Consider the following 27,934-nt stretch of genomic DNA (forward strand, 5'->3'; position numbering starts at 1 on the left):
GATGCCGAATAATAACCAGCAGTCTGGTCACCAACCACCAAAACGCAGGCTAAGATAGCCTACAAACACCTAGAGCTGCAAAACGCAAGGGTATCTGATGAAGATCACTAGAATAGAAGCCACCAGCACCAAAAACACAGCCTGGGAGAGGGTCGCCACCAAGAGATGAACCGCCAGGAGTGGAAACGACCACCAGATCTGCAAAACGCAGCCTGATGATGTGTCGCCCAGCTGAAGGAAAGGCCGCTGATGGTAAACGCAAGCAGGAGGAGTCATTTGATGACGTGGCAGCCTCTAGAGGAGTCGTCTACAGCAAACGCAAGAAGAATGGCCACCTGGAGGGGCCGCCTGGGCAGTTGGAGATGAGGCGACAGCAGCAGAAGAGGGGTGAGGTATCTCTCCACAAGGTTAGGTCCTCCGTGCTCTCAATCAGGCTCTGATACCATGTGAGAGTGCGCTACAAAAGAGGGAATACGAACACGGAGAGAGAGAGAGAGAGAGAGAGAAAATGCACTGAAATGCAATAAACTGAGTGCTCTAGAATGAGCTACCTCCTCCGTCAAAACAAGTGATAGACAAGTCAGAGCTCCTAAGTCCTTGTCTGACTCAGGCTGAGGCTCACAGGCAGGAGATGACAAGGCATGACAAACATGACTGCTAACAACTACGTACAGAGACAACCTTGTTCAATCTTTTATGTTTCTTTCTAGTCATGAAGATGATACAGCATGAGAAGGATATTTTTGTCAATTAACTAGTTAGAATATAAGGACCGTAACTCTACTTAGACCAAAGCCACTACTTTTGAAAAGACTTCTAATTGCAATCATTGTGATATTTTCTTTTTGGCATCTCCCAACAAAAGTATGCCCTTCTATTCGTGGATCGATATTGATCTCACAATACATGACTAATAGCCACACCCTTAGATCTTATTATGAAGCTAACAAAGGATTACCATGCACAACCCTTTCTCAATAAATAGATTTCATAATATAATAATCTATTTATTAATAGACAAAGAAAGAGAGAGAGAGAGAGAGATGTGCATATTCTAACTGCTATGTAGTGTTATGTAGTGTGTATAATTCGTATACTAGAGAGAGAGAGGAGGGGAGGGAGAAATCGAGAGCTAGAAGGATTCTGAAAGTGCCCTACAATCAACACAAGCTCCAAGACAAAAAGTAATAAATGTTTTTAATCACATTTTTTAGATCACAATTATCTGAATGATAAGAAACATTTCTTATAAGTTTTTCCATGCAACTATGATCGAGAGGTTCAAGCCAACTTGTTGTAAATACCTTGGACAACATATTATGTTCACAATTATAATATTCACTTATTTTTAAGACTTAATCATTTGAGATACTAGAAAGAATGAATACTTTAAGCTAAATATGAGAATTAGTTAGAAAATTACAGCCATGGACACAATTGAGGATTGAAGATGGGCAAAAAGTCCCCTTCCCTACCAAAGAAATATATTTATGCTCAACCCAAAGTTCCCTCAAGAAGAGCTCTCTTACAAACAACCTCAAAATGAGAAGTATTTCTAACTCTCACAAGATCATGTAAAAGGTATGCATACACACATGCATCACTTGCTATATAAGAAAACAACTAAATTCTTTATAAATTGAAAGTAAGAAAAGAAAGAAAATCGCCCCTTCTTCATGGTGGATTAACTATACATTGTTATGGCTTTTTTTTAATCTTGAAACAAATTAGAGCTTCAAAAGAGAGGTGTTGTAATACATTTATAAGTCTACTATCCTATCAAACAACAATGAGAGAAGGGGAAATTTTGATGAATTTGATGATTAAGAGAAGTGAAAGAGGATGATCGAGATGTTTAGGGTCAACATTGGGCTATCTTCAACTGCTATACATGAGTATACAGCAAGGAAAACTAAACTATTCATTCTAGTAGATCTAGCCCACACTTCATTAATCCTTTCTGTGTGTGAGTTAGACCCTGATATACTTGAGTTTTGGCCACAGAGACACCAATCATATCAAATAGGTAAAAATGTGTATTATCTTTCTTCTAACCCATTACGTAGCACCAACATAACCTATGTCCACTCATCACTAGCCAACTCTACTACATTTTTCTAGATATCTAGTAATTACAAAGAAAATAAATTCAATAGATACTGATTATGCAATTTAATAAAAAGAGTACAAGTTCTTTTTTTATTGTGTTGTGATAGCCCTTTGTCTTTTATTCAACTATACTACACTAAAAAGCTTCTTCAAATGGTCAAAGAATGACTTCATAATCTCACATAAATTTGTTATCTACCCACTGTGCATCCGTTGTGGGTAAATATTGGAAATGTCTGTCACAAGGCCACTTCTTGTAATTCGGTCCTTGAGAAACAAAAATTGTTCGAATTCCAAGAGTTTTTTAGTTTCTTCAATTTCTAGGGGATCTTCAGCAATGGATTGCACAAATTCTAGTCCTATATAAGGCTTGAGCAAACTTGCATAGAAAGCATTATATATTTTCAATGAGCACTAGGCAAGAAACTCAAGTTGATAAGAAACTTCATTAATTTTATCGATCACTTTGAAAAATACAAGATATCTACTAGAAAGCTTTAGAAAATATAAGTTTTAACCAGAAACTTGCCTTAAACTACTTTTATCAAATCTCAATAACACATATTGACCATTTTCAAAAGTCAAATGTCTTTTTCATTTGTCTGCTTGCTTCTCTTGTAGTTCTTGGGCAGCTTTGATTGTGGTTCAAACTTCATCCATTGTCGTTTTTAGTTTGAAGCAAACTCATCAACAACTAAAATCTTATCTTTAGTGCAAATGATTGAAGGAACTCCCTGTATTATCTCATTTTGAGCTTTCCTTGTAGATGAGTACACTATATTATTATAAGCAAACTCCCACAATGAAAGATGTTCCTCCCATTGTAACTCATGTCCACTAATATAAGCACATATCCAATAGAGAGATTTATCATCTCCATTTGGCCGTCAATTTGAGGATGAAAAGATGAAGAGAACTTTAAAGCAATTTTCAAATTCTCAAAAAAAGTGTGCCTTACTTGTGAATTTGGAATCTCTATCTAAATTGATTTCAATAGGCATACCATGTAATCTAAAGATATGTTATCTACAAAGTCTTGCAACTTGTGATGATTTCAATGTTTTTATGACATGGGATAAAATGTGACTACTTGTTAAATTTATCAATCATAACCCAAATCACATCATGATCTAAAGATATTCTTGGAATACTTGAGATGAAATCCATTGTGATATATTCCCATCGAGCATTAGGCATCGGAAGAGATAGTTGACTCCTGGGGTCTTTTGCCTGTCATATTTGGATTTTTGACATGTTAGGTAAACTTCAATTAAGTTGTGTATATCTCTTCGTAGTGTTTGCTAATAAAAGAAACACTCAATTGGCACTTAAATGGCTACCATTTCTCCATATGTCTTGCATAAGGAAGTTCATGACTTTCTATAAGCATCTTCAATCAAACAAAAGAAGTGACAAAAAGGTGATTATTTAAAAGAAGGTAACCATCTTTGATTAAACAATCTGGATGAAAATATCCTTGTTGTAAATTGACCCAAACTGCCACAAAATCAACATCTTGATCATATATATTTATCATTGCTTGGAAATCTTCATGATTAGCCACTGAAACTAGTCTTCCTTGTCAAATAGGGTGGTGATTTCTTAATCAAGTACTTAACTACAACAATCAACAAATACACATAAATTAAAATGCACACTTTACTTTTAGAATTATTGCACAATGGCACCAAAGTGACACCCCTTTCGGTATTTCTTTATCTTCAATTGCTAAAGAATTGATTACAAGCCGAGATTCCACAATCTCCTTGGCTGATCCAAAAGCCCCTCACTAATCCAACAATTAGCAAACAAATTGGGTAATTTGCCCCTTGACTTTCACCCAAAACTTGGTCTGATTAGACCCCAACTGGTCAAATGTTGCCCCAAATTTTACAATGGATGACCTGGCATCTGCAATGCTTGACAATTTAGTGTATAATGCCTTCTCCTGTTGCCATACATCCTAGGGTGATTGCTAAACCCTAATTAATGTTGTGAGTTAGGGTCTACAATAGAAATCCTCCTACTATCCACCAAATTCGACTAAGACCTACTTCAAATGGCTTATGTATGTTGAGATCTCCTGAGAATAGACTTAAATAGGTGAGAGAATGCTAGAGAGAGAGAACTTCAGAGTTCCCACATAGGAAAACCCCTAAATCTGCTTGCAACGTGCACCGGTCAGCATTTAATGATGTCTCTATTGTCTACAACCTCCAGGATGTTGCCTACTACTAAACGATGTCGCCTACTCCAGATGATGATCTTCCTGTTGTTGCCAACTCCACAATGGCTCCTATCTGTTGTCCCAACCTCCAATGGTTTGTCTTCTCTGTAGAAATTGCACCAACAACCCCTTCTCTCTCTCTCTCTCTCTCTCTCTCTCTCTCTCTCTCTCTCTCTCTCTCTCTCTCTCAAGTTGAAAACTAATCTGAATGCCCTCCAATAGCCCAAAAACGTTTTCTCAATTTGCACGGGTATTTGTGCCAAGTGACAAGCTTCTAAACCCATTTTCAACATTATCCAACCATTAAATTAATTTTTAAAATTAAATAATTCTACATTTAATGTCAACACTTTTGACCCTTCCCAAAAGTAAATGTGTCCATCCATAATTAAATTGGCTAAGCCATTTGCAACCTAGAGTGGTCTGCAACCTCTTTTGACGCTTAGATTAACATTAATTATTTAATTAATGCTAGTCCCTAGTGTCACTAGTGACACTTATTGGCCAAACAATTGTCCTAAGATCAAAGGTAATATCAATTGACCACCAAAGCCCAACTGGCATAACTTATCACAACTTTTGCCTTTGACACCCACTGCATTCTCAAAGTCCTTGGCCTTTTACCATGAAATATGTACCATGTGCATCACATGTGCTAAACAACCTTGCACATTTGATTAGTAACTAAATCCAATATTATCAGAAAGATTAAAGCATCTCAAAATTCCATGCCCTCATGTCCTGTTACCATGAAATAATTGCCATGTGCATCACGAGTCCTAAACAACCTTACATAACTAAATCAAATGTTATCAACAAGATTAAAGCATTTCAAAATTTCACGTCCTTGTGACAAACATCCCCATTTAAATCCCTACAATAATCCTCGATTGCACTACACTATGCCAAAGCAAAAGCCTACTACACTAGAACTTCCACAAGGCATCATAGTCACAATATTCGCCATTATTGTCTAACTATGTCATATGCCCCAAACTCGCTGAAAACTTCCAACCAGCATAAACATCAAATAAAACTGAGAGAGAATTTCCAAAATTGTTACTAGAAACCCATTAGATGCATTCATAACTCATGTTTCTCAACTGTTCTAACTATCGACTATAGAAAAGCATGACTTCAACATAAACCATGGCTGAAATTGTCAATGGCATTCACTAACATGTTGTTATCTATGGAACCAATTGTAAACCATTGAAAACTAAGCATAAACCGATCACTTATGCTAATCTACGAACTGAACACAACTATTGCAAATGTAATCCCAAACTAATTGCAAAAACTAATCAGTAAACTGTTGTAGAACTAATTTCAAAGGTGACCATAAATACATCTCAAATCCATCAAAAATTGAGCTAAAACTAATCAAAATTTTGTCTCAAAACTGAGGCAAAAACTCACGCCAACTGATCATAAACTAATGCAAAAGTGTAGTTTCAATGCCCGGGTGAAACTCATACTCATCTACATACATCTCACAATGACTAGTACACTAAGTAGTGACCTCATGGCAAGCGTACTGTCAACATAGTACCTTGGATGCATACTGAATACATCTAAGATCCACTACATATGAGAGTTGTCCACAATTGGCGGAGTGGAAGTGCTACCTTTCCCTTGAGCATCACGCAATACTCCGAACCCCTACTCTATTGAACCTAACTAAGTTTGAACTGAATTGGCTCTAACTAAAAGACATCTAGATAAAGTTGCAACAACTGAGGATGGCCTGTCAAGTCATCCACTTTGCATCCATTGGTGAATAGTTCTAAAACTTCACCAAGTACCTCCTGGAACCTTTACCTCTAACCTTTCTTTCCTTATGTGCCAAGATTAGCTTAAGTACCAAGATCTCATCCAACTCCTCAACCTCAAGCTGAATTTTTGCACATATTCTCTAGCACATCACCACGAAAAGGCCCTCAACAAACTAACATGAAAGGCATGTGGTGGTAATGACTGATCAATCCCTACATACAGCCCACAGAGTCATGAGGGCACAGATTACACTAATGACGATGGAAACACCAAGCATGGAGTGTTGAAGTGTACATCTACATAAAAAAGAGTGAAGACTAAAAAGTGTATGTCTGTCAAGTCGGGGGTAGGCTATAAATAGCCAAGAAACCCAAAATCAAGCCAACCATGCACCAATAAGTACCAAAAAGTTGACTGGCCAACATTAAATGTTGGTCACACTACAAAAAATATAATAAAAATTAGGAAATGCCCTAAAAAATCCCAAATGACAATGACAATGTCACACGAACGTGAAATTTTGAGATGATTTAGTTTTACTAATAACATTTGATTAATATTGATCAAATGTGCAAGGTTCTTTGCACATGGCAATTATTTCATGGTAACAAATCAAGGACCCCAAGGATACAGTGAATGTCAAAGGCACGTGTTGTGATAAGTTATGTCTGATAAGTACGAGGTGGTACCCAGTGTCAAATTTGAATCTAGACCAACTTATTGGCCACTAATGTCAACAGTGACATTAGAGACTAGGCATTCATTAATTAATTAATGTCGGTCTAAGAGTCAATAACTGGTCAGGGATACTTTGAAGATAAATTAACCTACCCAAGTTAATTATTTGTTGATAAAATTGATTTCTGAGCACTAGAATAATTATTAAATTAATTTTTTAAAATCAAACTTTTGATAATTAATTTAATAAGTTAAAAAATATTGGATAATAGGATTAAAAGACTACTACTATCTTTTGATAATTAATTTAATAAGTTAAATAATATTGAATAATGGGATTAAAAGGTTGCCATGCCACTTAGTAAAACTTGGTCATGCAAGTAAAAAAAAAACGTTTTTTAGGAATTGGTAGAGTTAATTCCAAGCATTGTGAGAGAGGAGGCTGTTAGAGAGCAAGGAGAGGAGGTTGATGTGATTTATAGCCACCAAATATCAGTCCTACAACATGTAATAACAGTTTGGAGCCCTCCAAGCATAGATGACAACAATCCAAGGTCCTTCTGGTACAAATAACACCATACAAGAGGGTGCAATAGTCTTTTTGGTGGTTCTAAGTTGTCGGTGACAGCTTCCATGGCTGTTTGAACAAGGCAATAGCAAATTTTCAGCATTTTTTACCATGAAACTTTGAAATTTCTCTCTACAGCATTCTCTCTCATCCCCCATCTATCTCTCGAGTTATCTCAGCATTTTACAACAATTTGAGCTATCAGAGAAATAGATTTTAGCCAATCTCTGCTAAATCCTAATTCATAGCAAAACCAATATCAGATTTGGGGTTGAATTTGTCTTTGAAGGAGCAAGGTGAAGGCCAATCCCCAAGCAAACCGAGGGGCAAATTGATTTGAAGGCTTGCTAGTTAATTTTGACAGTAAGAGGCACTTGGATTAGCAAAGGAGGTTAGAGAATCTCAATTGCACTCCATCCATTTGCAATAAAAGTTAAAGAAATACCGCTAGGGGCGCCAATTTTGGGGCCAGTTGAGTGTCCAATATCGAAGATTCAAGGTGGTAAAGTGTGCATTTTAAGTTTATGTGAATTTTATACTTATTGTAATTAATACTTAATCAAGCATATTACCACCCTATCCAAGGAGGAAGGCTAGTTTCAAACAATGTCCAACATGTGTAGGCAGATTGTGGAAAGCACAAACTAGCCTAAGGACGCACACAGGAAGCCGACAAGAAAATGCACCTAAACTGTCGGAGCTCCTATGTCTCCATTAGACTCTGATAGGAGATAACAAGAAGGAGATAACAAACTAACATGACTAACATAGATAGACTAACAGTCTCCCTATAAATAGGCTACATCAAACTGCTAAATGAAAGTCAAAGCTTTCAACCTATCTTGTGCACCACTAAAAGACTTAAACTTCATTGCTTTTCCACCCTCATCATAGTCCTTTGCTGCTCCTTTGGGTGTCAAGTTGTCATATACTAACTGCTACAAAAAGGATGCATTTGCCAAACTTACATCAAAACCAGCACCAAATAGAGCATTTGTATAACTAGCACTCATTCCTTGAGCCCCATAAACATTTAGGGATACAAATGCATTACCAAACATGCTACTTTGTGCCACAAGCGTTAGGCCAATGCTGCCACACATAGGATTTTATACATTTCCAACCATACCGGATACATTGGGCCTTGCACACCATACATTTATTAGCAGGATTATCAGCTCATGTGTGAGCCTGTGCATGCTTGTCACAAGCTGGGCACGCTATTTTTTTTTAAGGCATTGTTTATAGTGAGTTATTTGTGGCATTGGTGGCATTTTATACCAATTAGCCAGTACTTAATTCTCACCGACCAACTGCCATTTTAGACCTATTCCATGCCTATTTATTCTAGGACTCCTCCTCCTCTTCGATCATCATCATTCTTCAGGTGGACTTCTCGTTGGAGGGACGAGCCAGTACAAGTGCCCACCCAACCAGTGACTCACTATTATATGCGATTGTCTCATGTTTGGTATATGGATTTCATTTCCCAAGTACATCTCTAAATTCTCTTTTTTTGCAATGTTCTATTTTCTGTCTCTTCTATCTTGTGTTCAGCACTTGTCTATGTTTCCATTGCATCACTTCTAACATAGTATCAGATTGCAAGATCTAGGCTCTTGCTGCGTGTTTGTTTGCTGGTTACAATCCGTCTACACCCCTATTGATATGGCAACTACTCTCTAATGCCAATCGACTTACTACTGCTTGTGTTTTCACATTTAATGCCTATACGACAGCCTGGCAGCTACTCTCTAATGCCAATCGACTTACTACTGCTTGTGTTTTCACATTTAATGCCTATACGACAGCCTACATCAGCATCTAATGTCCATCCAGCCTACATTTTAGTATTGCTGCATTTTCAGCACTCACTGCTCTCTAAGCCTGGCAATAACATCTATCGACATCTAACTCTATCTATTGTCTGTTTTCAGTTTTCTACAATCAATTTTTTTCTGATCAGCCTGTGACTACTATGTGTGAACTCTCTTTTTGTGCAATTTGTGCTATTTGGTTGGCTGTCCTCTCTCTCTGTGCACCTTCTATTCTCCATCTTCTCTTCTTATCCTCTCCATATGGATCCTCTGTGCACTTCTACAAATGATAAGTTACATGGACCCGACAATCTTATATGGAGTGCTGTGAGAAAAGCCTGATTTGTGCAGAAGTGGATCTGGTACATTGTTTGTGGAGCTATTTCCCGGCCTCAACATCCTTTTTCTCTTCCTGAAGATTTTGATGAGAACAACCGTGAGGAAGTTGTGCTTCCATGGGATTCGGATGATACGCATGCCTATTCTACTCTTCTTCAGTCTATTTCTAAAGAAGTTCTACCAGCGGTTAACTCCTACAATACATCTCCCAATTCATGATCAAAGCTTCAAATGTTACACAAGGTACCTTCCACCATGCGTGCAGTGACCCTTTATGGCCAACTTCAGCAGATGAAGTTTGAGTCTAAGGACACCATTTAGTCATTTTTGCTCCATGTTACATAAATACAGGACTAACTTCGACACATTCAGTCTACCCTTCCAAAGGCGCATCTCATAGGAACAATACAAGCTCCCCTCAAAGTTTGATGGAGTGGTGAATGCTTTGAGGGTACAGACATCCTCTACATCTGTGAGCTTCATGCATATGTCCTCAATGCTACTTGAGCATAAGGCATTTTTGTGTTTACAGGAAAGGTTTTTGTCTCATTATGGAGGTTCCATTGAGGCCTTTACAGCTTTAGAGAGAGGTGACAAGAAGAAGAAGTCGAAGGCCCAATGTTATCACTGTGGTAGGAAGGGCCACTTCCAAAAGGATTGCAAGGAATTAGTAGCCTCACAAAAGAAGAAGAAAAAGAAGAAGCGAGATGGAGACTCCTTCAACGAGTCAACTTCTTCCTTGGACTCCGACTCCAATCCTCTAGCCAAGGAGAAGCCCAAGGCAGGAAAGGGATCTACTTCTTCAAACCAAGGGAAGGGCTTGACTGCCTCTTCTTCTCATGCTTTCTAGTCCAAGTGATGCCGTTATCCCTCACGACTCTCCAATGCCAGAGAGGGAGTGTGAGAGGGTGGTGAGATGGGACACGCGAGCCTCATCTATACTGGTATATGTGCACAGATTCCAGAGAGGGACGTCCCTGACACATCGATCAAAGTCTAGGAAGTTCAAACCCTGGAGTTGAAATTGACATTCAGGTTCATGATGGGCTATTATTTGACAATGAGTAGGATTGGCTCCTAGTCTTGAGCTCACATGAGGGGACACTTTGGCAGCCTTTGGCCAAAGGCGAGGATCCATGGTCACTTATGTTCAGAGACATGTTTGACAAGATGGTCTTGTATGCTACTACGAGACATTGATGACAAAAACAAAGACATGCTATACTTCTTCTCTATTTTCAAGAGCTAGTACGATCAACATTGACATCAAGTTCTCCTTGAGACATTCATGGTGGCTTGACCACCCACTACTTCGATATCCATGGTTCTACTCTGGTGATTCTATGTTGTATGGATTGTGATGAATCATTATCATTGTATCATTATATTGTATCAAATCACCCATGATCTCAGAGAGTGTTAGCAAGATTGTCAATTCATGTGTGAGTTTGAGCATGTCTATCAAGGATGGGCACATTGTTTTTTATTTAGGTATTTTTGTAGTCACTTATCTGTGGCATTGGTAGCATTTTATGCCAATTGGCCAACATTTAATGCTAGCCAGCCAAATCCTGGCCAACCAATTGTCATTTTAGGCCTATTTCATCATTCATGTCTATTTATTATGGGGCTCCTCTTCTGCTTCAGTCATCATCATTCTTCAGGTGAACTTCCTGTTGGAGAGAGGAGCCAATGCCAATGCCTATGCATCCAGTGACTCACTATTGTTGAAACCAGCCTTCCTTCATGGAATGGGTGGTGATAACCTGATTTAAGAGTTAATTACAGTAATAAATAAATGCACATAAAATGAAATACACACTTTACCATAACATTCTTGGACAGTAGACACCCTATTGGCCCCAAAATTGGCGCCCTTGCGGTATTTCTTTAGCTTTCATTCAATTGGAAGGAGTACAACTCGAGATTCTCCAATCTCCTCCTGCTAACCAATTGCTTTTGCTGTCATAAATGACCAGCAAGCCTTTTGGGTCATTTGCCCCTTAATTCACCCAAGACTTCTTCTCTAATTTGACCCTTGGCTGGCCAAATGCTGCCCCAAATCAATTTGGGATGGGTTGGCTCTTGAAATCCCTTGATAATCTTCAATTATCGGCTGTTGATTTCAATCCCTTGAGCCTTCAATCTCTGCCACGGATCCCAAGGTGGCTGCTAAACCCTAATTTCTGCTGTAAATTAGGGTTTACTGCAGAAATTACAGATCAGCCCACCAAAAATGGCTGACATCTCCTCCAAATGGCTGAGAATTGTTGAGAATGGCTGAGCATAGGCTGAAGGAGATGAGAGAATGTTGTAAAGAGAAAATTTTGAGATTTGTCGCAAAGAACTGATCAAAATCAGTTGCTGCCCTACTGTACCAACCCCAAATGGATGCTTCAACAACAATAGGGGCATCAAAAAATGTGATCTTCGAGAGAAAGTGCATCAGCAGCAGCTGCCAACTTCCCAAGGTCAAGAATATGCAATCTCCATCACCAAAATGGTCTCCAATGGCTAGGAAATGGCCCCAAAAGCTGGCAGCAACAGTCCAACACCTCTTTCCAAGAGCTCCAAAATGAAAAAACGAGATTTCCCTCTCCCTTCAGCCCTATTTAGCCTTTCCCCCACTTGCATGGGAAAGTTTTGCCAAGTGGCAGCTTTCTTAATCCATTTTCAGCAATTTCCAGCCATTTAATTAATTTTTCGAATTAATTAATTCCGAAAATTAATTCAGCCCTTAATCCATGCCCAGAAAATTGACCTTGCCCATCCAAAAATTAATTGGCTAGGCCATTTGCAACCCAAAGTGGTCCCATGTATTAATTGACCCTTGGACAAGCATTAATCCATTAATTAATGCCTAGTCCCTAGTGTCACCGCTGACACTTAATGACCAATTAATGGTCCTAGGGACAAACTGACACCAAAATTCACCTAGAATCTAACAAGTGTAACTTGTTACAACTTTTGCCTTTGACACCCATCTTTTTCACAAGGTCCTTGGGCCTTCAACTAAAAAAAAATAGCTTGCACCTCACATGTGCAACACATATGCATCTTTTAATTGCACATTTGATTAATCCTTTAATCAAATGTCAATTAAACATAAGCAAAGCATCAAATTTTCACGTCCTCGTGACAATTGTACACACCTATCTTATGTTTGGTATATGGATTCCATTTTCCAAGCACATCTCTAAATTCTCTTCTTTTACAATGTTTTTCTATTTTCTCTCTTCTATCTTGTATTCAATAGTTTATTTCAACACTTGTCTATGCTTCCATTGCTATACCACTTCTAACAGCATTGGTTGTTGCATACCATAGGGATTTGTGCCATACGTTCCCATATACAGTCCTTATCCCACCATAGGTATCCTAGCTGCCCTATTACAACATACATACCTAGCTATCCAAAATCCATTGGATTGGCACTTCCATGTTGGCCTCGCATTTGCATTCCTTGCCCGATAGATACCAATTGTTTTGCTTCATTGGCCCCTTTGGGAGTTTCAAGTGAAGGCTTTAGTATTACTTTCAATGCACCTTGCTGTCCTGAAGGTGTAGAAGATGACTTCTTCTTCTTGCCCTTGTTGTCCATTTTGGAGCATTCAAAAATGGAATTAACTGAGGATTCTTTGTTTCCCAATTCGACAAAGAGATTTACTAGTATCCTCGTCCAGTTCTTAAACTAGTCATCAAATTCCTCTTTACTTTGCTGGTCATCAACATCATTATGCCTTGAAGGCCCTACATCTTACCCAATAGTAACATTTTCAGCTTGTTGTCCATGGTCTGAGCCTTGTCCAAGATCATCCATTGCATTTCCTTATTCCCCATGTAAACGTCCATACTGAGAGGCATCATCACTACTTGATTCCATCTCGTTGTATGAAGACATCTTGCTATAATTTCTCAGCTGACCACAAAAATCAACACTAGCACAAAGCTTTGACTTGCAATCACGTGTCTCAAGCCCACCAAATCAAAGGATTGAGTGGTATCCTAGCAATGGAACCATGAAACCAGCCTTCCTTCTCAAATAGGGTGGTAATCTCCGATCAAGCACTTAATAACAACGGTCAGCAAATTAACATAAATCAAAATGCACACTTTACCTTCAAAATTCTTGGACAATGGACCCCCTATTGGCCCCAAAACTGGCGCCCCTTTCAATCTTTCTTTATCTTCAATTGCTAATGGATTGATTACAAGGCGAGATTCCACAATCTCCTTGGCTGATCCAAAAGCGCTTTGCTGCTCCAAAAATCAGCCAACAAATTGGGCAATTTACCCCTTGATTTTCACCCAGGACTTGCTCTAATTGGATCCCAACTGGTCAAATGCTGCCCCAAATTTTACAATGGACGGCTTGGCATCTACAATCCCTAAAAATTTCACAAATTTCAAGTGCTGGTTTCAATGTATGATGCCTTTTGTTGTTGGCATGGATCCCAAGGTAACCGCTAAACCCTAATTAATGCTGTGAATTAGGGTTAACAATAAAATTCCTCTTGCTGTCCATCAAATTTGGCTGAGACCTGCTCCAAATGGCTAATATATGCTGAGATCTGCTAAGTATAGGCTAGAATAGGTAAGAGAATGCTAGAGACAGAAAAAAATCAAATTTTCCACGCAAGAAAGCCCCTAAATCTACTTGCAGCCTGCACCAATAAGCATTTAATGTTGTCATCTGTTGTCTACAACCTCTACGATACTGTCACCTACTACTAGATGCTGTTGCCTACTCCAAATGATGATCTTCCTACTGTTGCCAACTCCAGAATGGCTCCTATTTGCTGTCCCAACCTCCAATGGTTGTGTTCTTTGCAGAAATCGCACCAACAGCCCCTTCTAAAACCAACCTTCCTTCTCATAAAGGGCAGTAATTCCCTAATTAAGCACTTAACAACAGCAATCCACAAATGAATATAGCTTGAAATGCACAAATTATCTTAAAAATCTCAGACATTAGACACCCTATAAGCCCCAAAACTAGTGCTCTTTCAGTATTTCTTTAACTTGATTGCTAATGAAATGAGTACAAGCTATGATTTACAAACTCCTTTGCTATTCCAAAAAGCCTCTGTGATGTAGCAACAATCAGCAATCAATTTGGGCCAACTACTCCTTGAATTTTCACCTAGGACTTGCACAAATGAAACCACCAAATGGCCAAATGCTGCCCCAAATTACAATGAATGGGCTGCCAGTTGAATTCATTGATAACTACAGGTGTTGAATCCAGTGTACGATGCCTTCACCAATTGGCACGGGTCCCAAGGTGGCTATCAAACCCTAATTTCTGCAAAAATTTAAGGTTTACAAGCTAGAACAGGCGTCTCTCTGATGTCCACCAAATTTGGATGAGAAATGCTAAGATCTTCTGAGAATGGGTTAGAGAAGGTGAGAGAAAGCCAAGATGAGAGAGAAATCTGGCTTTCTTCACAAGAAAGCCCTAAATTCTACTTGTTGCTTGCTCCAGTCTGCATTTAATGTAGTCACCTACTGCCAAGCAACTCCAAAATGTTGTCACTTGATTAGCAATGTTGTTGCCAAACCCTGGAAAGTGACTCCTCGCTATCCCCTACCTGTTGAGGCTCCCAAATGGCTGCCTTCTATAGCAAATTGCTATTCTCTAATCAAAAAATAAACCAGAAGCTCTCTCTCTCTCTCTCTCTCTCTCTCTCTCTCTCTCTCTCTCTCTCTCTCTCTCTCTCTCTCTCTCTCTCTCCAAGCTGTAAATTGACTAATGGCCAAGACCCAACCCCCAAAAACTTTTTCTCAGTTTGCATGGGTATTTTTGCCGAGTAGCAACCTTCTACACCTATTTTTCAACATTATCCAACCATTCAATTCATTTTCAAAATTAAATAATCTTGAAAATTAATTTCAATCCTTCTAACCCTGCCCAAAATTAAATGTGTCCATTCATAATTAAATTGGCTAGACCATTTGCAACCTATAGTGGTCCCCAATCTCTATTGACTCTTAGATTGACACTAACTAACTAATTAATGCTAGTCCCTAGTGTCACCACCGACACTTATTGGCAAAACCACTGCCCTAGGGTCCAATCTGATACCATCTGATTGATTGAATCCAATCAGCATTACTTATCACAACTTTTGTCTTTGACATCCACTGCACATTTAATTAATAAAAATTTCACGTCCTCGTGATACCTCTCTCTCTCTCTCTCTCTCTCTCTCTCTCTCTCTCTCTCTCTCTCTCTTTGTGGAGCTAAAAACTAATCTAAATGCCCTCTAATAGCCCAAAAACGTTTTCTCAATTTACATGGGTACTTGGGTCTAGTAGCAACCTTCTAGACTCATTTTAAACATTATCCAACCATTAAATTAAATTTCAAAATTAAATAATTCTGAAAATTAATTTTAGTCTAACCCTGTCCAAAATTAAACGTACCCATCCTTAATTAAATTGGCTAGGCCATTTGTAATCTGGAGTGGTTTCCAACCTCTTTTAATCCTTAGACTAGCATTAATTAATTAATTAATCCTAGTCCCTCGCATCATCAATTGTCCTAGGGTCAAAGTTGACACCGATTGACTACCAAGTTCAACTGGCATAACTTGTCACAACTCTTATCTTTGACACCTATTGCATCCTTAGGATCCTTGACCTGTTACCATGAAATATCTGCCATGTGCATCACATGTGCTAAACAACCTTTACACATTTAATTAGTAACTAAATCCAATGTTATCAAGAAAATTAAAGCATCTCAAAATTTCATACCCCGTGTCTTGTTACCATGAAAAAACTACCATGTGCATCACAAATGCTAAATAACCTTGCATATTTGATTAATAACTAAATCAAATATAATCAGCAAGATCAAAGCATCTCAATCACATCCCTATGACAACCACTATGATAATTGCAATCCGAGGCACTCTAAAAAGTGCATTAGCTACTATATTATATTTCGTAAGAGTGTACATAACTTGAAAATGAAACAAAGATACGAAACTTTGTCATCTTATATGTTTCTCCTTGCTTTTGAGTCTTTAGATTTTTCAAACTCTGATGATTGATTTCTTATAAAAAATTCATTATCTAAAAGATGATGCTTCCAAATCTTCAAAGCATAAACTAGCTTTTTTTTATAAATATCATACATTTTCTCCTTATCAATTAAATTTTAAAAGAAGACTTTCAAAGGCTACAACAGTTTTCCTAATTCAACACTGTAGCAATACAATCACCACAAGCATTCACTTTCAATACAAATGGTCTTACCAAATTTAGAATGACGAGTATATTCAAAAGTAAGAGTTATTTTTAACTTTATAAAGACTACATTCTATTTCTTCCTCCATTGCAAGAAGTTTTTCTTCTTTATAAGGTCATGAAGAGGAAAAGCCATATGTCCAAAATGCTTAATAAAGCAGTAATAATAGGAGGATAAGCCAAGAAAAGTTTATACATCATGGACATTACAAAGATCAAGCTATATTTAAATTATCTTGATCTTTTTAGGATCCATTTAAATCCCTTCAAAAAAGATGGCATAGCCAAGATAATTTATTTTATGCATGAAAATTTTACTCTTTTTACCATTTATCAAGAGTTCATTTTGTCAAAGTAATTGTATAACAATCTTCAAATACTAATGATGCTCCTCTTCATTCTTCCTAAACACAAAAATATCATCAAAGAATATATCGATATATTATCTATGTTCTCTAACTATACACTCCATCATTTAATTGAAGGTAACTAGTGCATTGGTTAATCCGAAAGAAATCATTAGAAATTTATACAAACCAAATAAAGTGTGAAAAGCAAATTTATATACATCTTGTGATATTTATCTAATCTAGTCATAAGCACTCTTCAAATCAATGTGGCTCAAGTCCTAGACAATCCAAAATGTCATCAATTCTAGGAATAGAAAACCGATTCTTTATAGTGATTTTATTGAGAGCTCAATACTCAATGCATATCTTGATTGTTCTATCCTTCTTTTGAACAAGAAAAATATGTAAACAAAATGGTCAGTTGGTTGGCCAGATTAGCCCATGGTTAAGTAGGTTTTATATTGCTTTCTGATTTATTATTGCTCAGAGCGGCTCATACAGTATGATGCTATATTAAGAGAAGCTATCCAAAATATTATCAAAGATGATATTCAAGCTTTTCTAGGGCAAGTTGATAAGGAAGACCTTCCAAAAAACAATCTTTATACATTTTCAAGAGTTTTATGTTGCTCTTGCTTTTTAGCATTTATATTATATTTCATATCCTTTACATGAAGTAACCAACATTAAACACAAACCCTAATTGCTCTAGAGACTTGCGTATGGCTTACATAGATATGATATCTCCAATTACTCCTACTTGAATCTTGTACTTCTTGCCTTTATTTGTGAGTTTTACCTTCTTTTTTTCAGAAAAGATAGGCGAGTCTATCCTACAATTCTAGGGCATACCAAGAACCACATCAAAACCATCAAGATCTATGAGATAGAAGGTATCTTCATTGTTATAGCCTTCAATTTGAATTCTGAGCTTGCTAATGTAGGGTATTATAGTCTTCACACTATCTCTTTCATCGACATTTAAAGCCTCATGGACTTTTGCAAGGGTCTCCATATCTTCATTCTTTAATCCAAGCTCTTTAGCCAACTGCAAGAAAATGAAGTTTTCATTTATTCCAAGGTCTACTAGAAATGATGCTTCTTTAACTTGTAATTGTCCCCAAGCTTTTAATAGTTTGCATATCTCTAGAGTGTGATTTGTGTTTGCAACTACAACAATGACAGCATTGATTTTCACTAGCGACTTCGACTTGTTATCAAACACCTTGCTTTGTCCTTTGTTTGGACATTCCTTTGCTCTGTGACCTAGTTTATCCACATTCAAAACACTTCCCTTCTTTTATGAAGCATTGCTTTTCATCTTCAAAAAGTTGTTGACTTATGGATATAAATTAGAGCAAAATAGGGAAGCACTAAAAAGTAAGTACATAGGGCTTCATCTTCTTTTGATTCAATGGCTGCTTTGGCTGTTGTTTTTGCCCTTATTTGAGGGTGAATGCTTCTCGTGATCAATTGTTATCTTTCTATTATTGCCATTATGCTCCATGTCCCATGTCTCAGCATGGTCAACGAGTTCCCAAGACTAAAACAATGATGATGATTAGGTACAATACAAAGTTTAAAATGGAAAACTCCTTGGAACCTCCTCAGCTTTTCAAAGCTTCTAATTACCAAGCAGTCATCACTCAATGGAGACTCCCAAGATACTTGGCATTGATCACCAACATTAAGCTGTGTAACAACTCACATCCCATCTTGATGATGCATTCAAACACCTAGGTCATGGAATTAGTACCACCTGGCCATACCAAGAGTACAAAAGAATAGGTAGATGTCATGTAATTGCAGAAGGAAACGCTTAGCAGAAAGCAACACCTAGGTCATTGATAATAGATGCCATCTGCTATGAGTCAGGGCAGTGATTCAACAAAACCAAAACCCGTTTGAAATATTGTGTTTGCAGACTCTAGTTTGCAGGTATACAATCTGTACCAGTAAAATTTCTTATAGTTGCTTTGTTCTTTATCTTGCTTTATTTTCTTTGCCGAATATTTAACTGCATTCCCTTCACTGGTTGTATGGTTAGAGGTTGAGCACAGATGTCGATGATCAACCCGAATGCTACATCATCTTCATTCAGAGATCAAGAACCTAACAGGTGTTTGGAAAAAGCATCAACAGCACAAGTATGTACCACTAAGATAAAGAAACAGAAACTGCTCACTTTTCACTTTTCTTCCAACATACAGATGCAAAGTTTGTCACCTAAATTATCACTAACATGTCTCTGCCATGTGAATGAATGAGTCTATCCAATTAAATTTCCAACTAATACTGTCTTACCTTATTTGGGAGATATGACGGATCACACACAACTTTCTTCGCCCTTGCTGTTTCTCCCTCAGAGGTTACACCATATACTTTTCCTTCCTCATCAAACTCCACCTAGACATATAGCTGGTTGAGTGACATACTATAATAGAAGGACTGGGCTGAGACTGCAAGTGCAATTTTACCTTGCATTCTGGTTTTGAAAGCATGTATGTTCCACCATATACAGCACTTAAACGAGCAAAAGCCTGCAAAAAGGTAAGCAAATGCATGTCACCCCAATCATGATAAAAATACACTGTGAAGGAAAAGACATGGCTAAACGACTACCTGTGGCAATTCACCGAGCCCATACAATGGATAGATGTAGGGCGAACCCCCTTGAAATCTTGCTAATGACTCAGCATAGAGCTGTGCCATAGCAAAACATAATCAGACTTCATCCAATCAACAATTTCAATTGTTCACAAGGCTTATGAAATATCAAAGGAATGTCTTCGGCAGAGTATAAGCATGTTAAACTTTATACAACCATACCTTTACTTTCTTGACAAACTCTAGAGCAGGCTCATCAAGATAAGCATCATCTCGATATAGTGCCAACGCATGGCCAATAAAGTCAACTGTATTCTCATCCAAGCCATACTTCCTATTTTAACACAAGAATGATGGATGTTAGAAAATTGTGCTGGCTAGTCAAGATGGGGACTGCAGTACAATATCATATAACTTTGAACAGTGATTTCATCGAACAACGAAAGAATTGAAATCATCCATGAGAACAAAGCAAATATGTTATTATAAAGTTATTTATAACATCAATGTGAACCAATGATCTCTGTCAATTGGATATTAGACATCATTTTGAAATGGAATAAGCATGCTAGACTGTTCACCTGGCAGGGGGCAATGAATCCACAAATAGCCTTGAGCACATGCAAAGGATGTGTGTCTCCTGAAATATTAGGACTGGGACATGGAAAATGCAGCTGTGGATGAAGCACAGGGAGGATACTTGCAAAACTCGGCATAACTGCACAAAGGATGGATTTGAGAGGGGCCGGGAGGGCCAAAATAAGTGGGAGTCCTGAGGGGGCAATATACAGCAATTGTACATATTTATTCCTCTTCCTGTTCCTCCAATTTAGTCTATGATTTGTTCTCATAGACACGATGCACCATGCTTTCCTTAAGTACTAAGGGGGTTCCATTGCTTCATACTTCCTGCAATTCTGAATTTTGAGATGGCTGATAGTGGGAGCAAAATGGATAGCAAAAAGTAGAAATTTGGAGGAGATAAAAACTGCAAGAAACCAGGATAAACATGGTGTCACTAGTTGCCCCTATCAATAAACGCAGTAATCCTCTGCCTTAGACTGCATGTAAATCACCTTGGATGTGCTGGAGTGATCATCAGCTACGTCAAACACCGGAAAAACCAAACCTGTGTGTGTTGTGACCAGCCTCCCATGTAATAAAGCACAAGCTGCAGTAGGAAAACATCAAGTGATATGGGGCCGCCTATCGCACTACATGATGAAGGATATGAAGGGATTCTACATGTATGGCACGACCTATGAATCCAAGTTTGAGAGGCAATACAAAATGCAGCATTCTGCTGCCATGCAAAGGGTAGGTCTGAAAATCAAGATACACAGCTCCTTGTCATCACAAACAATTGCTGGAGGTGTGGGAAATGTCGAATGCCATTGTACCAGCAAATACAATCAGCTGTGAACAGCATGCTTGGCCGAATAGCAAGGGTCACATTCCATGGGAGATCCAATGGCAAGGATAAGCATTGTGCAGAGGTGCAAATGTGAGCAAACAGTGAAGAGAGACTGAATACAACACAATTGTACTGCACCTATGAAGTGGCAAACTGCCACGAGCAGACAGCATGCCCAACAAAGTAGTCCGACAGCCTGGTGAGGTAGTCTGGCAGCTGGTCAAGCACATGGTGAAGAGACAGGTCATGAGTCAGACAGCAGCATGGCTATTTTGGACAGAGTGGCAGTGTGGCAACAGATCGCATATGTTATGTGGGCAAGACCAGGTCAGCATGACTGGTCACAACTGAAACGAATCAGTCAAGAAGTTTCCACATGGCCTTAAAAGCATGTGTCTCTTGTCCCCAAAGTAATGGCTAGCGTCCACAGCAGTTGCGTACCATCTCATGCCAGCTCCCTAACTCAACATTGTTGAACCATCACTCTACTAGCAAAACTGTTGATCTCTCCATTGTTATATGCAAAAATGCAGACAGATTCTAAGGAGAATGTATGCGTCAATCTCAGCCCTAGCACTCTTCCTGATCATCAGCATACCAATGACCCTTGCATCCCAGTTAAGTGTCAAGAATCAGATTCAAGAAAACTTGAAACCTCCTAATAACATTGCTGTGGGTACAAAAGACTCCATGCACAAAATCACTCAAACAGACAGCATTTCAACAAGAATAATCAATCACTTTGAAAGAGAAAAAAGGCTTGTTTCTTATAAGCATAACAACAGACATCCAGAAAGAAGCAAAATATATTACAAAAAAATCTCTCTTGGAGTCACCCTTGTAAGATTCAAGCCCTCGTGGGTCTTTGAATCATTTTCATCATAGTCTTGGACATAAATGAAAAACTTTCGTGCGCGACGCTTCTCAAAAAGGCCCATCAAGGGTGACTTCAAGGCCTCCACATCTGTTGCAGGAACTTTATGTATCTGTAAAGGATGACATCGAAAAAACACATTTGATAATGCCTTGAAGCAAACAGAATTAGGTGAAAGCAAAACCAGAACCAGCAAGCTAAGACACGCAAAACTCCACACAACACTAACCACATGATGAACGTTTCAAAAGCTTCTTTCAGATAGCATTTCATCTTTTTAACCTTTCTTCTCATGAACCAAATCAGAACATCCAAAAAATGGAGAGGGCCCACCTTGCCCTTGTTGAAGACGTAGCTTCCATCAACTGCCTTAAACATTAAATATTTGGTCACATCGGTGTGTATCAATACTCGAACAAGAGCACCATTTGCCATCATAAACTGCATCAACAATAAGCAGAAAGAATAAGCAGCAGAAACTTACTTACGCCCCAAACTCCATGTGTTACAGAAGCGTAACAGGAAAATTCCTGATATGATGTAAAAAAGATGCATTTAAACATGGTGTTTTTCTGAATTAACAAAAATATTGAACCCTGTAATGTGTGAACCATATGGTTGCTTAAACAAAATATTCCAAAGCTCTTCCATCATTAGACTGGTTATCCAGTTGTAGATCACTGCCTCGACGTAAAAGTTTTCACAAACCACAACTGTGTTGATAAGAGAGTGAGGACACTGTGCTCAGTGATGTTTAACTTGTATTTCCAGTGACTGCAACAAAAGATATGGGAAACAAATGTTGGTAAAATTGTGTAGTTTAGAGGAGGCATGAAGGCGAGAGCTATGGGAAACTGCCAAACATTGGAGTTTTGTAGAACTTCAGGTAAATATGAGTGAAACAAAGCACTACGACCTGGTTCATTGTATGAATGGTTTTACCTCAGAAGAAAAATGCAAAAGCCTAATCAATCTGCATCATTTTTTAAGAATTGATGGGAGGACCCAATATCACTGAACAGGTTAGGAAATATGCAAAAGATGTGGCAAACCTTGGGGACCATATCCACATTGTAATCTCTGCTAGACCCCAAGTGCTGGGGCGGGCTGCCATTAGCTTTAAATTTGGACCATAGCTGTGCAAAAGAATTAAACACTGTAAAAAGAAATCTTGCGTGAAAAGCTCTTTAAAAACCTATCATAAATCTTACAGCACCAGATATGAAGAGGGCACCTGATTCAAATTCAGTGATGCTGACTCCCCTCCATAGTAATCATTTCTATCCATGTGCAGAACCTTCATTCAAAATGCACAAGTAAGTAGCCATGACACTCACTGTGATGGTCTAGCCTCACACTGCACTGTCAATTCATCACTCGTACAAATACTAAGATCTTAAGCAAGAAGGCACTGAATCCGCTGCAGCTCTCCGATAGTCTAACACAATTTTAATTATTTTAAGCTCTCAAAGATTGGCTAATGTTTAAGAACGCTGAATCCATATCAAGTAAAACCCATCAGACTAGTAACCAGTGATGTTTTTTAATGCGATCAACTCCTGTGCCTTGCTTGCAAAGTACAGTGACTTCCAAAGGATGGAAAATGCAAGTTTAAATTCCCGAGCTTTCTTCTAGTGTTAATGATTTCCTAGCTACTTTGCCTGTTCAATCAAAACTGCGTAGCAGCAGCAATATAGACCGTTTATTAATCTGAGGTCTGGCATTAAGATATCAATCGCAACTACGTAGTAGCATCAGAGCCTGCATTTTATGTGAAACCTGGTTTTACGCCATCGATCGCGACTATATAAAAGGATCAAAGACTGTTTTATATCTACTCGATGCTATCATTGGCCTGAAAATCGTCATTCAGCGATGCAAATAACCTTGCAATGACCTTGAAAAATGGCCACGTTTGATATCAATCTTGGCCCTTTCTAGATGGCGTTTCAACGTTTGCAGCTGCGTTACCAGAAGAGATTGCAAGCATAAAGGAGGAGAAAATCACCTTAAGACCATTGACAGAGAGAAGACCGCTGAGGATGCATTCCTTCAGGCCGGTGCCCAGCACGATCACATCGTACTCTTCATCCATGGCGGGGGGAGATGAAGGGACTGAAGGATCTGTTCCGAGAACGGGCAGGAAGCGATGGCGGAGATCAGATCAGAGCAATGGGGAGAGAGGGGAGCCTGCTGCAACAGTCAATGGCATCAACTACAAATATGCTCTGTGCCGGGATGCCCCCTCTTCCTAATGCGCTAAGTATACCTTGCTAACGTTTTTAACCCGATTGATTGGGTCTTCCTTTCTTCACAAAGCTTTTGCCAATCGCTGTTCACCAAAAACATTTTTGATAGCAAATAAGGGCACCTTTAACTCGAATGTTTTATGAGATTTTTGAATTATATTAAATGTATTTCTCTTTCTTATAACTAAATTTTTTGTTAGGCCCATGGTTTTAAACTTTTTTCTTTAAATTTTGAAAGTATTTTTAAAAAAATTTTAATTGACGTCACATTAAACCTCAATTTTTTGTGAACATCGGTGCCAATACGTTAGTAATGCTCACGGAATAATAGAAAGATTGTTCTTTGCAAGAAGTCTAATTTGAGTGCATGTGCTCACACAACTAAATGCTTCCTCCAATTGAAGTGCTTGTGGTCGCACAAACCAAATACTTTTTTCATGTAGAGAGAGAATGACCCTACCCCTGTAGACAAAGGATCGATACCTTGATGCCCTACACAAGCCAAATCCAATGATTAGAAAGTCAAATTCGTGCACAGCATCTCTCACCTACCTCGTATTATTTTTGCAAATCATTCAAATTAGTGCACAATATCTCTCGCCTATCTCCAACCTTTTTTCACTACAAATAATCCATATTATTACTATCAACAAAATATGTACACATGAATCATATAGATACAATGGATTGAATCCCCAAAGCTGTTAGCCACTTGCCTTCTTCAACCACTCGTGACTAACTTTAAACACATGGGGTTTCTTTTTTAGTGGTTGCAAAATAACCTAGAATCTCCCTAACATAGCAAAACAAAAAATTAACACTGATGTAAGCCTAGATCCCTTAGACATAGCAGCATCGTTTCTATTTTTCTAAAATCCTCTAATGATAACTACTCTAATAATGTTCCAAACCTTGAGTGACTCCTCATCTAAAGCACCTCTATCTCCAAATAGGGCAAAAAAAGCCTTAATGGTCCCCCCAAATCCTTATCCCCCTAAAGACCTTAATGGGACCCCTTATATCGTTATTCCTTCACCCCACAATCTCTCTCTCTCTCTCTCTCTCTCTCTCTCTCTCTCTCTCTCTCTCTCTCTCTCTCTCTCTCTCTCTCTCTCTCTCTCTCTCTCTCTCTCTCTCTCTCTCTCTCTCTCTCTCTCTCTCTCTCTCTCTCTCTACAATTTGTGAGGTTATTCACTCAATCATTACCCCTATGCCTCTACTAATCAAACAATTAGTCAGGTCAAAAATATGTTGTACATTTTGTAAGACAAAGAAAGATCCATCAATAAATGATAAATGTACATTTCCAATACCAACAATGTTGCATGTATAGTTATTACCAAGATTGATGCATTCTTGTCTCCCAAAATCATAAGCAATGAACCACTCTCTATGTAGAGTGACATGGAATGATGCTCAAGAATCCAAATGCCAATTCTATGACATGCCATTATCCATGGCAACCAAGAATGCACCACCAAAAAAGAATACATACAAAACATCTCCATCATCGCTACTACATGCATTAATCTCCTCTATATCTATCTTGCCATTCTCTTCCTTCTTGCTATTATCTTCATTTTTGTTTTTTCCCTTTTGTTTGTTATTCCACTTGCAACAATCCTACCTTATATGCCCCTTCTTGTTACAAAAGAAGCATTCCACATCCTTCTTTCTGCAATACTTACTCCTTGACTTGCCTTTCTCAAGAAAGTTCCCCCTAGCATTTGACCTTCCTCTCATTGGAGCTCTTTAACCCTACATTGTTCTTTCTACTCACCTCATTGGGGAGCAAATTGCTCTCAACATTAGCACTCATAAGACAACCTACGGGTTCGAAGTTGCAAATGGATATCCTAAAAGTATCCCAACTCTTAGCTCATGTGACCAACAAGAATGTAGCCTTAATTGAATCATGAGAAATGATATTTTGCAATGTATACTAGCTAAAAATAATATTAAACTCATTGAGATGGTTGGGCATGGAAGTCCCTTCCTCCGCATGGATATCAATGAGTTTCTTCAACCAGTATACTTGCAAGGTAACACTTTCTTTCTCATAAAAGTCATATAGCTTTTTCCATACATCATATTCAAAGCCAAACAATGGCTAAAATAACATCAATAGCCCAAATCTAAAATAAACATAGATCAAGAAACCAAGAAATACATCAAATCCCACTTGTTTTACTATTGCACATGCATCACAACATCCAAAGCAAAAGAGCATGCATTTCATGCATGTTGTATACATCCTCCAAATGATGTAGTTTGTTTAAGTACTTACACATTTTCCAAAATGTTGAATAAGCTTCAAAACAAGACCTTAAACACCTCAAATGGTTAGGAAATCCATTTGCAACAAGCAGATTTTGAGTTGCTATCCAAACCAAAACTATTACATTCATGTGTTTAAAGAAAAGATTCGGATAGTGAACAACTAGATGATTTTGGTTACCATGTTGTCTTTGGTAGTCATTCTTGGAAAATATGAAAAGGGTTACTTCTTGTTGGTAGAGTGTCAAAGTTTGGCATGTTATACTCTTTGTGTATATCTAGTGTAAGGGATCACATTGTAGCTATGACTAAACAACTATCTATACCTCTTTGGCATCACTATTTGGTCATATATAAGTGATTAGAATGAAAGTCCTTTCTTGTTTATAGTATCTTCCTCCTTCCAAAATTTCAAACTTGAGATGCATGAGACTACAGGTATACATGTATGGAAAGTAAACTAAAATATACAAAGAGTCATTGGTACAAAGAAATGCAAAGTATTGGAATTATTGCATATTCATTTGTGTGGGCCTATTCTTATTTTCATTTGAAGGAACATCTTATTATTAGCCAAGTGAGAAGCTACTTCTTGTGACCTTTAGAACTTTTGCAAAATATGTGCTATTAAGAGGGAGGTGAGTACCCTTGAAAACCCATCTCAAAATGGGATGGCAAAAAATACAAATAAGAACACACAAGCAAGAGTTTTGAGTATGTTGTTTGATGGTGGTCTTACATATGGACTTTTGGATCAAGATTGTTAAGATGAGACATCTATTCATTGGATCAATCGATAAGCCATTCACTTGGATCAAGATTGTTAAGATGAGACAACTATTCACTTGATCAATTGATCACCTAATAAGCCATTGGATGGAAACTTTCATAAGGATGCCTTATCCAAAATTGACATATCTAATGAGAAAAATTGTGCCTTGCTCAAAGCCTTGCACCATGAAGTAAGCCACAAAGAGTAACGATAAATAGAGCCTTTCCAATAGGATACTAGCCCTCTATTGTAGTTGCATAATCCCCTCAAAAGACTATCACAAAACAAAGACATACATAGCATAAGTATGATGGAAAAAATAAAGTTTGACAGGAGTATGAGACCCTCATGAGCTATGACGGGCTCATGAGTATCACGAGAATCAGTGATGGGCTATTCTTGTGCATGTTGCTCATGTGATACAAAAGGTAAAACATCAACTTCATGAAGTCTATTAGATGTAAGCTCCCTCATCTTAACATGTTTACTAATATCATGCAAAACTTTAGTAAAATCAACCTACACAACATCATAATCCAAGGACTGAATTTTAGCATTGTCATGTTGCTTGACACTTTGCAACTTAGTAATCATAACCAAAAGTCTATCATACTCAACCTGCA

At 38.1% G+C, this 27,934-nt stretch overlaps 1 protein-coding gene across 1 annotated transcript in view; it reads right to left on the reverse strand.

Annotated features, from left to right (window-relative positions):
• Positions 1 to 24,310, reverse strand: part of LOC148035298 (guanosine nucleotide diphosphate dissociation inhibitor 1-like) — a 58,486-nt gene extending 34,176 nt beyond the window's left edge. The window contains exons 1-9 of the mRNA XM_087680303.1: positions 24,022 to 24,310; positions 23,248 to 23,310; positions 23,066 to 23,149; positions 22,347 to 22,454; positions 21,953 to 22,125; positions 19,948 to 20,059; positions 19,741 to 19,821; positions 19,596 to 19,658; positions 19,423 to 19,524 (exon numbers count right to left, since the gene is read on the reverse strand). Coding sequence (XP_087536429.1) covers positions 19,423 to 19,524; positions 19,596 to 19,658; positions 19,741 to 19,821; positions 19,948 to 20,059; positions 21,953 to 22,125; positions 22,347 to 22,454; positions 23,066 to 23,149; positions 23,248 to 23,310; positions 24,022 to 24,108 — 873 coding nt within the window. The 5' untranslated portion in view covers positions 24,109 to 24,310. The remainder of the gene's footprint in view (positions 1 to 19,422; positions 19,525 to 19,595; positions 19,659 to 19,740; positions 19,822 to 19,947; positions 20,060 to 21,952; positions 22,126 to 22,346; positions 22,455 to 23,065; positions 23,150 to 23,247; positions 23,311 to 24,021) is intronic.
• Between the last annotated feature and the right edge of the window lie 3,624 nt (positions 24,311 to 27,934).

This window comes from Lygodium microphyllum, chromosome 6 (assembly GCF_053477565.2).
Source record: "Lygodium microphyllum isolate KBCC chromosome 6, Lygodium_microphyllum_v1.1.10, whole genome shotgun sequence".
NCBI classification, from domain to species: domain Eukaryota; kingdom Viridiplantae; phylum Streptophyta; class Polypodiopsida; order Schizaeales; family Lygodiaceae; genus Lygodium; species Lygodium microphyllum.